The 10437-nt window shown below is 36.5% G+C and overlaps 4 protein-coding genes across 8 annotated transcripts; 3 read left to right on the top strand and 1 right to left on the bottom strand.

Annotated features, from left to right (window-relative positions):
- On the top strand, positions 113–1521 carry LOC104735863 (B3 domain-containing protein At5g18090-like). The gene is made up of 4 exons (XM_010455728.1): positions 113–362; positions 486–783; positions 884–1101; positions 1177–1521. The coding sequence occupies exons 1-4, from the start codon at positions 264–266 to the stop codon at positions 1426–1428; spliced, it is 867 nt and encodes a 288-aa protein (XP_010454030.1). The 5' UTR covers positions 113–263; the 3' UTR covers positions 1429–1521.
- LOC104735866 (superoxide dismutase [Cu-Zn] 3) lies at positions 1604–3319 on the top strand. The gene is made up of 7 exons (XM_010455730.2): positions 1604–1756; positions 1842–1943; positions 2442–2537; positions 2625–2656; positions 2764–2839; positions 2986–3039; positions 3126–3319. The coding sequence occupies exons 1-7, from the start codon at positions 1660–1662 to the stop codon at positions 3164–3166; spliced, it is 498 nt and encodes a 165-aa protein (XP_010454032.1). The 5' UTR covers positions 1604–1659; the 3' UTR covers positions 3167–3319.
- Positions 3249–5183, bottom strand: LOC104735865 (eukaryotic translation initiation factor NCBP). The gene is made up of 6 exons (XM_010455729.1): positions 4937–5183; positions 4520–4615; positions 4319–4423; positions 4073–4150; positions 3784–3903; positions 3249–3699 (listed from the first exon to the last, which is right to left on the bottom strand). The coding sequence occupies exons 1-6, from the start codon at positions 5072–5074 to the stop codon at positions 3568–3570; spliced, it is 669 nt and encodes a 222-aa protein (XP_010454031.1). The 5' UTR covers positions 5075–5183; the 3' UTR covers positions 3249–3567.
- On the top strand, positions 5375–8992 carry LOC104735867 (5'-adenylylsulfate reductase-like 7). 5 transcript variants are annotated; one of them, XM_010455732.2, is made up of 5 exons: positions 5375–5555; positions 5865–6047; positions 7424–7605; positions 8078–8202; positions 8343–8992. In XM_010455732.2, exons 2-5 carry the CDS (start codon positions 5883–5885, stop codon positions 8741–8743), a joined length of 873 nt encoding a protein of 290 aa, XP_010454034.1. In that variant the 5' UTR covers positions 5375–5555; positions 5865–5882; the 3' UTR covers positions 8744–8992. The 5 variants fall into 5 exon arrangements, with proteins under 5 accessions (XP_010454034.1, XP_010454033.1, XP_010454036.1 ...); XM_010455731.1 differs by having other exon boundaries at positions 5871–6047; XM_010455734.1 differs by having other exon boundaries at positions 5375–5551.

Below are 10437 nucleotides of genomic sequence, written 5' to 3' on the forward strand. Positions count from 1 at the left end.
AAAAAAAAAAAAAAAAAAAAAAAAAAAAAGAATTTTGGGATCTTTACATTTGGCTGTTTTTAGAAATAAAAGTTTTAACAGGTCTCTCTTTTTCTCCCATTCTTTGCCCCATAACCACAGAGAGAGAGAGAGAGAAAGAGAAGAAGCGAGTGAGTCAATGTGATATAGAAAAGTTGAAAGAAAAGTAGAGAGTGAGAAGTGAGAGAGATATAGAGAAAATAGGATTAAGAGTGAGAGGTTGATCGAAAGTAGAGAAACCAAAGATGGTGAGAAAAAGAATGTTTGGTCAGGTCATGGAAAAAGGAGACAATCCTGCATTCTTCAAGATTCTTCGAAAGGAAGACTTGTCTTCTGAAATTATGGTAGGTCTTAGTTTCTCATACTTATTCTTCTTAATTATTAGCCTTTTCTTAATTATTAGACTTTAGATCACTCATACTTTCTGTTTCTTATTTTTATCAACAAATCTTGCTCTTTGTGTACAGAGAGGGATTCCTCGAAACTTCATCAAAAGCACCTCGGAGGAGGATTTATCGGCTAACATTGTGTTGAAAGTGTCATGGCGAAGCTCATGGACAATCAGAATATCTAGAAACCTATGCTTCTACTACATGGAGAAAAAGGGATGGGATAAGTTTTTGAGTGACAATGATTTGGGCAATAACGAGTACCTTACCTTTACGCACAAAGGACATATGTGTTTTAGTGTTGACATCTATCAGATAGACGGTATGGAGCTGCTTAGGCCGCGCAAATCTGCACCTACCGTTGCTTTTAGTTCCGGTAAAAATGTTCGAGGATGCTTTTGTGATGCTTATGGGAAATTAATAATTTAGAAGACAAGTCTTTGAATCACTTTTGTGGTTGAATTTGGTGAAAACAGTTCGGAACAAGAGAGACCAAAGGGAGAACATGTTTGAGTACCCTTCGTCTGAATCAAGCTATCTTGGTCCCAAAACAGCTGAATCAACAGGAAGAAGACAAACTGAGAAATCAAAGAAGAAGAAGATGAAGGTGGAAATTATTTGTGACGATTCTGAAGACGACACTCTTGTTCCAGAATTTACCATCACTATAAAGAAGTCATACCTCATATTCTTGGTAAAATACACAATGTCATATTGGTTTATGTAAATATGAGAGTTACTAATCCAATAAGGATTTATGATTTGTCAGGGGATCCCAAAGAAGTTTGAGAAGTTGCATATGCCAAAGGAGACAACAATGTTCAAGATTTATGATCCGGAAAGGGAAACGTCATGGGATGTTATGTATAAGTTCACTAATAATAAGCAATCAAGATTCTGTGCTGGATGGATCCGTTTGGCTAAAGATTTAGGTTTAGTGATTGGAGATGTTTGCACCTTCAAGCTCGTCAAACCTACCGAGATGCTTGTTACAGTCACGAGAAGAGAGATCAATCTATGAAACTTTAGTTTAATTGTGTTAGCAGAACCAATCTTGATTACATTGTTTCTGTTAGACTTTGTATTGGCACGGATTTGGATACAATGGTTCTTCTTTCCGGTTCGGAATTTAATAGTTCCGGTTCAATTTTGTTTTAGTTCTTTTAAAAGTCTTAACCGGAACACAATTCAATTCAATTTAATCCGATAGATAGATTCATCAATCACATCAGTTCCCAAACACAAAGAAGCGATGATGGAAGCTCCTAGAGGCAATCTGAGAGCGGTGGCTCTTATCGCTGGCGATAGCAACGTCCGAGGATGTCTTCAGTTCATACAAGACATTTCCGGTGAGCTTTCTTTATCAGCGTGGAATTTTCTAATAGATGAGGATATGTTTTATTTTAGTTAATTGAGTTTTTTTTTTTGTTACAGGGACTACTCATGTTACTGGAAAGATCTCAGGACTCTCTCCTGGCTTCCATGGATTTCATATTCACTCTTTTGGGGATACTACAAATGGCTGCATCTCTACTGGTTCGTCTCTGTCTTTTTTACTGTACATTTTTCACAAATTTTGAGATTATAATCAGATGCTTTTGTTGTTGTTGGTTGTTTGTGTACAATTGTGGTTCTGCTGAGTTGGAGTTTTTTGGTAGCTTGTTCTACTTACAAGTTCTTAAGAATCTTCATCTGAAACTGAAAAGAATAATCTTGCTTGATCTTGGTGTTACTGGATTGGTTTGGATCAGATTTAGTTTAGATTAGCTCTTGGTGTTTTCAAAGAATTAGCTCAAAGAACCATTGAGATTACTTGATCTTGGTGTAATTGGATTGGTATGGATCAGATTTAGTTTAGACTTTAGATTGACTCTTAGTGTTTCCAAAGAATTAGCTCAAAGAACCATTAAGATAGCTGATAATAGAACCAGAAACCAACCTTCGTGTCTCTTTATCAGCTATAGATGCTTGCTTATACTGTTATTTTTTCTTTGATATATATAGCTGAGTTCTCCTGGAAATGTTAACTTTCAGGACCTCACTTCAATCCGTTAAATCGAGTTCACGGACCACCAAATGAGGAAGAGCGTCATGCAGGCGATTTGGGTAACATTCTTGCAGGATCAGACGGTATAATCTTTGTTCCTTAATTATCTTCATAGTTTTTGTGCCCTTTGAATAATGATGCTAGTATTTTTGGATGAGACTTGTTTTCAGGTGTTGCTGAAATCTCAATCAAAGATAAACAGGTAAACGATTCCCTTCTTCAACCATTTACATCTGTTCGGTTGGTTTTGCAAGCCCCAGCACACATTTACCATTTACCATTTATCTCGACTTCTCTCTGAATTCACAGATACCGCTTAGTGGGCAGTATTCTATACTCGGTAGGGCGGTTGTTGTACATGCTGACCCTGATGACCTTGGGAAAGGTAGGAACTTTTAGAAACTTAAGGATAGAATCTCAAGACTGTAGTTTCATGTAGCTTTTATCAAGTGCTTGGCATTGTTCGTAGGTTCATAATGTCCTTTATCAATTTTAAAGGACCATGATCTCTTTGTGATTGTTACTGTGCAGGAGGGCACAAGCTTAGCAAATCAACGGGAAACGCAGGCTCAAGAGTTGGATGCGGTATTGCACAGAGCAACGCCATTTAATCTTATTTTCTGATTTCCCGTGTGAAGTGATTCACTCTAGGTTTTGATGTTGAACCACAGGTATCATCGGACTTCAATCATCTGCCGAAGCTAAACTATAGCTGTTGAGATCAAAGGACTATCCAGACCAGTGCCACATTCAGTTTTTTTCTATCTGTAGATGTACATTAAAGACCAAAGTACTAAGCGAAATTGTATATTGACATACTGTTACTGTTTAAGACATGAGTCATAATGTAAACCAGTACTCGATCTCCAGTTTTCTTTGAAAATGAATCCTTTTAGTTTTGAACAAAAACCATTGAAGATGACAAGATCTAGAAACAATAAAACGACTGAACACCTACTGACACAGAAGCAGCCGGGTTTTCTTTTTCTGAAAGTGTAAGCCTCCGGTACAGTATGGTATTGGATACAGGGTTCAATCCAGATATCTTCCCAGGTTGCAGAAGAGCTTCCCAAATCTTCACCACATTACATGATACAACCGTCCACTTCAAGTTCATCCTCTCAGCCATGTGTTTCTGTAGGAAGAGTTGTCGCGAAGAGAAGCATCATGGGGCTTGTATTCCATGACATATGCGTGAGGTAACTTCAAATGCCGCTTGATTGAGTCTCTCAAACCCATCACTGCCTGTTAACAGAAAATCTTGCACTATGTAAGTACCAACAAAAGTAGCCCGAGAATGACAGTTCTTTTTGCTAATAGTTCTCTCACCTTATGATCAGAAGCATTACGATTCCATACACTAATGATGTCCTCATTGAAGCGGACACTCAGTACTGCCCCACAAATGTTATCAGCATCGTCAAGTTGGTCACCTACCAACGCAAGAAGCTGAAGATACATGTAAATGGATGAGTATAAAACACATTCTCAGATACAAAATCCTCGACACCAAGTATGAGAGATGGAAAATCGAAGAAATTTTACAAAAAAATTCCTTTTGAATGAAGTAGAAGGGTGTCAACACTCAAAAGAAGTGCCCACAAGAAAAGAAACTCACCAGATCCTCCCAGAAACGAGCAGATACAACTTTAGAGAAACGTATTATCCACTTTCCTCCATTGCAGTTGGCACCATCCTGAAGGAGATGAATTAAGACAGTTCAGTTGGTTTGTTGTAGGAGATACAAAATTCGAGAAACCTTTGTCAAGTAAATTGTTTTTNATTTTTTTTTTTTTTTTTTTTTTTTTATTGTTGAGATGATCACAAAGACAATAAAGAAAAATCAGCAAATGGAAACACCTACCTCCCACAAGGGACGAATCCCATCCTTAAAGAAGTGAAGATCTGTTGGACTAGGCAAGAGAGAAGACCGAGCAAGGTGACAGTAGCAGGCCCAAAACCCTTCAACCTAAGATTACCAAAGCCAAATCTAAGCAAATTGAACAGTATAAAGAAATTGTGAACCCCTTCAAGAATGGACTTCCATTAGTATATATGAGCTTACCGTGCTGAAGTCCACAATCTTCTTTATGTTATCCTCATAAGAAGTCTGGTTCCGAACCCCAGGTGTGCGACGGGTGTACCATATTGCATACTTGTACTGCACATTCCCAAAATATATAAACGTAGAACCACTGAGGATCACATTTCCTCTAAATCAATCTGACTCTAGCTAAAATATGAAAATCCGATTAGAGTAGAATCCTACATAACATTTGAGCTAAAACACATCTAAACAAAGTCACGAAACCTAATCTGAAAACACAAAAACTCCAACAAACATATATTTTAAGAATCCGAATCCTCCACTACTACCCCAGCTCCAAAATCTTAGACGCACGAGGATCAAAGTTTCAGCTAATATCAGATTCAAATTGGGAAAAATAAAAATCAATCGATACTAAGGAATTAGAGAACAAACCCGGAGAGGATGAAGACCATCTTTGAGCTCACGAGAGCGGCGTTCTTCGGAAACAGAGTCGGTAACATAGTGAGACTTAATGGTGTCCATGTTTCCAGAGTCCCTGATCTCCTCGTCCCTCCTATCCGCAACCTCCATTTTTTCTTTTCTTGATTTGAAGGAGCTTTCACGCGTTCGTTCGTGCTTCAAAGCCCTAAAAAAAATCTAATCAGGAAGAAAGAGGAGAAGAGAAGTAAGAAACAACTCTTTTTTTCTACTTCTCCGTCAAATACAACATTAAAGGTCAAATCCTAATAATGGGCCTTATTGGGGCTAACTAATGGGCCTTATTGGGTCTAATTAATGGGCCTTTGATTTTCCCAACCTTCCTTTTTTTTTTTAAGGGTAACAGACAGAGTCGTTGGTTTTTATTACATAAACTAATCAAACAGGAAGGGACATATGTATGTTTTTTAGAACACATGCACCTATCACACGGAAAGATAAGTGGTGTAATAAGTGGAGAAAAAGAAAAGAAAAAGGAAGGAGACGACTGAGAGATTTGTCAAAAGAAGAAGAAGAAGAAGAAGAAGAAGGAGAAACTAAAAAAGAATCGATCTTTGGCGTTCTCCATCTGTATGTATGTTTCTGCAAAATCAAGTGACAATAAATACTTTTTTTCTTTTTCTTTTTGTGATAGTATCCAATGGATCTGAGACTTTCCCCAAATTTTATATATCTCTGAGAAATCTGTAATTTTCTCTTTTAAAAGTTTTTTTTTTATGCTCTCATTTTGCTTAATCTAAGAGTTCCCCTTTTGGTTTGATCTCGTAGCTTTTCTCCTCCAATTCCAATCCGATTACACCTTTGATTTTGATTTATTAAAAAAAGTTTCTTGTGTGGGTTCTCTTAGGGAATATTTTTGTTGATCTGTATCTTTTGGCCGTAGATTTAGGTTTCTGATTTGATGAATTTGTGGGTCTCCGTATTCCTCTTCTCTGCGGTAGCTGGATTAAGCGTACCTTCTGGGTTCGCTTACGTTGTTGACATTTGCGATCTCGAATTCGTTGTGTTCCGATCCAGCATCGAGCAGAAATGTCCTCGCTCTCTCTATCCGAGCCCTCCTATCGAGGTACGTCGTCGTCCTACTTGTAAAAAGTTCTATCATTTGTTTAGACAATGAGTATTGATACATTCGATTGGATGTGGGGTGCTTTGCGAAGAACTTGTTGGGATCTCATCTAACTCTTCCATAGTGTACAAGGAAAGAGCCCTCTTTTTACTTGTTTCGCATGTCACTTTACTGTTGTGGTCGTGACAACAAGTCTCCTTTTTTCAGTTTTTTGTTCTTGTTGTTGTATCTTTCATTATGCAAGCGTAAGCTCTTACAAGTTCATACAAGTATTTTAGGAGAACGTTATAGCCTTATAGGCTTGTAGTTTTGCTCAACTCATTGTCGAGGTCACCAATGTTCTTTCCTTTTTCACATTTTCTTAAAGTTTTTCATAACGGTGGAGTGCTGGTTATAAATCTTAGTTAGCTGTGTTTCTATCTTAGTGGAACTTTAATGGATAGAGAGAGGTCTTTACTCTTTACCATAATAGGTTAGCTGGTTGAAATTAGAAATATGCTGTCAGGAAATGTTAGTTCATGGCATGATGAAACAATCTACTTAAATGGTTGGATTGCTTAGAAAGGATAAGTCTATATAACTATGATGTATTTGTTACCTATCATGATCATACGTTGTTGTTTCTTAGAGATATTTAGGATCTCTTTTATCTCAAGACTGCAATATAGGTAAAGCTCTTTAATGCCAGCCTTTATTTGTGTCAGCACTGGTCTTTCTACCAACAGAAGTTCCTCATGTAATATCTGCGCATTCNCCGATCCGGCATCGAGCAGAAATGTCCTCGCTCTCTCTATCCGAGCCCTCCTATCGAGGTACCTGTAAAAAGTTCTATCATTTGTTAGACAATGAGTATTGATTGATACATTCGATTGGATGTGGGGTGCTTTGCGAAGAACAACTTGTTGGGATCTCATCTCATCTAATTTTAATGGATAGAGAGAGGCTTTTACTCTTTACTATAATAGGTTAGCTGGTAGAAATTGAAATATGCTGTCAGGAAATGTTAGTTCATGGCATGATGAAATAATCTACTTAAATGGGTTAGATTGCTTAGAAAGGATAAGTCTATATAACTATGATGTATTTGTGACCTATCATGATCATACTTTGTTGTTTCTTAGAGATATTTAGGGTCTCTTTTATCTCAAGACTGCAATATAGGTAAAGTTCTTTAATGCCTGCCTTTATTTGTGTCAGTACTGGTCTTTCTACCAACAGAACTTCATCATGTAATATCTGCACATTCTTTAGTCAGTTGCAGCAAATATGATATAGCATAACTAATATATGTGTGATTCTATATAGGGTTTGGACTTGGATCTGTGCTTGCTTTTGTAATTCAAGAAGTATCAAAACTTGTGTTCTTACTAATGCAGGTAGATGGAGACCTGCTAGACAGACTCATGGATGCAAACCATAGAAATGCCTATACATCCATACTATTTTATACCAAACGGTGCCAGTTTTCACGTGCAGTACGCCCGAAATTTGATGTTCTGAGTTCAATGTTTCCTCACATAAAGCACCTGATTGTTGAGCAATCTCAGGCTTTACCATCGTAAGAATTTTCTTCGGCTATAGAACATGTGTATAATTCCATTTGCATCTTATCAGACATATTGAGGCCAGGGATCATTTGAATCACTTACGATAAGAAATTTGGGTGTTGATATCTTATTTGCAGAAGAAAAAAAATGATTTTTAGTTGCTTATTAGATTTTTTAGTACGTGTCTGTAATCGATCAGTGTTTTACACTACTTGGTAAACTTTTCGTCTTAGTGAGTTAGTTTTACCAACACATGACAAATAAGGTAACAGAAAATGAATGACGCTTTGCTAGAGGCTATTATTTGGGTGATCATCAGATGTAGAATAGTTAGTTTGTTGTGCATAACCTTCTTAGCCTTTTGAAGTTGTTTCATGACTCATGAGTAGCTCATCCTCCAAAATACTAAATGTGTTTATCCTTTTTTTTTTTGGCATCTTCTTTGGTCCATGACAATTGATCTCATGATTTTCACTATTGCAGTGTCTTTTCTAGGTATGGTATTCATAGCTTGCCGTCAATCCTGATGGTGAATCAAAAAGTGAAGGTGCGATACCATGGTCAAAAGGATCTTGAATCCCTGATTCAGTTTTACAAGGAAACAACAGGTGAGAGACTGCGTCTCTGTTTATACTTTCTTCTCGTACTTTCTGCTGTATTCCTTTGAAGATACATGAATGCTGGGAAATCATTTAGCTCAACTTTTGTTTTAACAAGCTCTGCTTGGTGTATCTCTGTGGCTTTTCAGGTCTTAAACCTGTCCAGTATGTTGATGAAGGTGAACCAACAAGCTTGGAAACCGATGGTAACCTGATCACATGGATACTCAACGGGTCATCCGTCAAAGAAATAGCAGAAAGAGATCCATATATGGTACTTGCATTGATGTTTCTGTCTTTGAAAGTGGCAATTTTGATCTTCCCCATCATGGGATCACGCTTGAAAACATTATGGGCAATGTATGTTCCGCATCTGAGCTTGGGAATACTTGGGGAGACTAGCCAGTTGTTTGGCCGTGCCTTGCACATGATAGACGTGAGGAGGCTATGGATGAAACTGAGACTCACCAAAACAAGAAACTTTCAAGAAAGGGCAAAGAACGCACTTGCATCAGTTTCGCTAGGGAAATCTTCATCACAATCAGCCTAAAAGGGTGATTTCAGAAATACTTCATTGTCGATGAGTTTAGTTTAGATTACTTTACTTTCTGTGAGAGTTCCTTGACTGACATGTTTCTGTAACTTTGGTGTTCCTTTGTCTCTGTATGTAAATCATGTTTTGCTTCTTTTGTGAATATTTTTCTTCCTTTTTTGAATATTCTTGTTCTGGGTCTACTTTGTTTGGCATTACATTTTGTCTCATATTGATTATCAATGTTTTGGTGTAATTGGCGTTAAAGGTGGACACTTGGGTCGTATAAGTGAAAGAAACTTGTCCGACTAGTGGATCACTCTGGCTCACATGTTGAAGTTTCGTTTTCATGTCGTTTTAGCGTATGTGCATGACAGTTGAATCTTTCTATTTAGATATTTTCAATTTCTACTTAGGAATCTTGAGTTAGTTGAGAAGCTTATACAAATATGATTCTTTAGTTTATTTTTTGCCCCAAAAAAAAAGAAGTTTATTACGAGTTTAGATGATTTACGATTAAACTTCATTTCAGATGTAAACTGACTTAAGAAAGCACAATATCAAAGAAAGCAATCTTCGAGTTTATAAAGTAGGGAACAAAGCAGTGAAAGAAAAATGTAGAACAAATGACATTCTTGGTTCGGTAGATGGGGTGAAAAGTTCTGTCGTGGAAGTTATGGTGTGACTGTTAATATGTTACGAACGGTGTTTTGAGTTAAAACCAAAAAAAAAAAAAAAACGGTGTTTTGAGTTTTTTTTTTTAATTTGCAATTTGATTGTGTAATGACTTTGTCTACAGAAGTTACAAAACTCAAAAGTAAATATTAATGATGATGGAAATTTATAATAATAAAAAATAAATTCTTTAACGACTTCTGCATATGTTACACTTGTTAAATGAAAAATTCGTTGCTTTTGCCATGAATAATTCACTAGCTATTGCGAGCAAGCAACCTCCACTAGTATCTATTTTATCATTTTCCTCCCTAGAAAAGGACTTTAAACTTGTGACTTGTATAACACACATCATCTTCTATTTTTCTTTGATCTTTTCGTTTTTTGGTTAATTACAAAAGTTTGGTAGTTTACTTAAATGTAAGGGAAAAAAAAACACCAAATATATAAATTGTAAAAAAACATTCATGTGTTGGTATCAAGTTTGTGCTTGAAGTCTCTTCCTCTCTAGCTCTCTGTCTATCTAGAAACATCAATAAAAGTGATTCTACAAGACCACCAAAAAAATTAGTATTATTTTATTAGAAATTTAAATACCAGCCTAGGTAGACGTCTTAATCCATAAACTTGAAAACTCAAAACTGCCATTCAGTTTTTCAATTGCAAAATTTATAGTACGAAAGATTCTTCATAATTAATCATTATCTATCTAAAATCAAAGAGAACAAATAAAATATCAAAGGAGAGAAGGGACCTTGTCAAAAAAGAAGACAATCGATACTTGTTAACGTGGGGTCCTTACTAAAATGGCAACATCTTCTTTTGTCACTTCATCCGTAGATAAGCTCTATATGACTTATATCGCCGCCCACGTCTTCAAATACATTAGCTTTATATTTCCACAGTTTCACCAATATAGTATATAATTAATACAAGATTATTTACTGTCTTTGCAAGTTATTAGTATGTTCTATTATCAATGTTGGTTGCAGTAAGTTTGAGGGTGAAATATATGCTTTTTTCCGGTTAAGTGTATT

This window comes from Camelina sativa, chromosome 13 (assembly GCF_000633955.1).
Source record: "Camelina sativa cultivar DH55 chromosome 13, Cs, whole genome shotgun sequence".
Classification (NCBI taxonomy): domain Eukaryota; kingdom Viridiplantae; phylum Streptophyta; class Magnoliopsida; order Brassicales; family Brassicaceae; genus Camelina; species Camelina sativa.

Excerpts from the sequence above, each read along its gene's own strand:
- LOC104735863 (XM_010455728.1), top strand. The coding sequence starts at position 264 with ATGGTGAGAAAAAGAATGTTTGGTCAGGTCATGGAAAAAGGAGACAAT. Across the intron at positions 363-485 it reads ACTTGTCTTCTGAAATTATG|AGAGGGATTCCTCGAAACTT; the intron begins GTAGGTCTTAGT and ends CTTTGTGTACAG. Across the intron at positions 1,102-1,176 it reads AGTCATACCTCATATTCTTG|GGGATCCCAAAGAAGTTTGA; the intron begins GTAAAATACACA and ends ATGATTTGTCAG.
- LOC104735867 (XM_010455731.1), top strand. The coding sequence starts at position 5,382 with ATGTTTTTTAGAACACATGCACCTATCACACGGAAAGATAAGTGGTGT. Across the intron at positions 6,048-7,423 it reads ATCCGAGCCCTCCTATCGAG|GTAGATGGAGACCTGCTAGA; the intron begins GTACGTCGTCGT and ends TTACTAATGCAG. Across the intron at positions 8,203-8,342 it reads GTTTTACAAGGAAACAACAG|GTCTTAAACCTGTCCAGTAT; the intron begins GTGAGAGACTGC and ends GTGGCTTTTCAG.
- LOC104735866 (XM_010455730.2), top strand. The coding sequence starts at position 1,660 with ATGATGGAAGCTCCTAGAGGCAATCTGAGAGCGGTGGCTCTTATCGCT. Across the intron at positions 1,757-1,841 it reads GTTCATACAAGACATTTCCG|GGACTACTCATGTTACTGGA; the intron begins GTGAGCTTTCTT and ends TTTTTGTTACAG. Across the intron at positions 2,840-2,985 it reads CCCTGATGACCTTGGGAAAG|GAGGGCACAAGCTTAGCAAA; the intron begins GTAGGAACTTTT and ends GTTACTGTGCAG.
- LOC104735865 (XM_010455729.1), bottom strand. The coding sequence starts at position 5,074 with ATGGAGGTTGCGGATAGGAGGGACGAGGAGATCAGGGACTCTGGAAAC. Across the intron at positions 4,424-4,519 it reads AGATTGTGGACTTCAGCACG|GTTGAAGGGTTTTGGGCCTG; the intron begins GTAAGCTCATAT and ends TGGTAATCTTAG. Across the intron at positions 4,151-4,318 it reads GGATTCGTCCCTTGTGGGAG|GATGGTGCCAACTGCAATGG; the intron begins GTAGGTGTTTCC and ends CATCTCCTTCAG.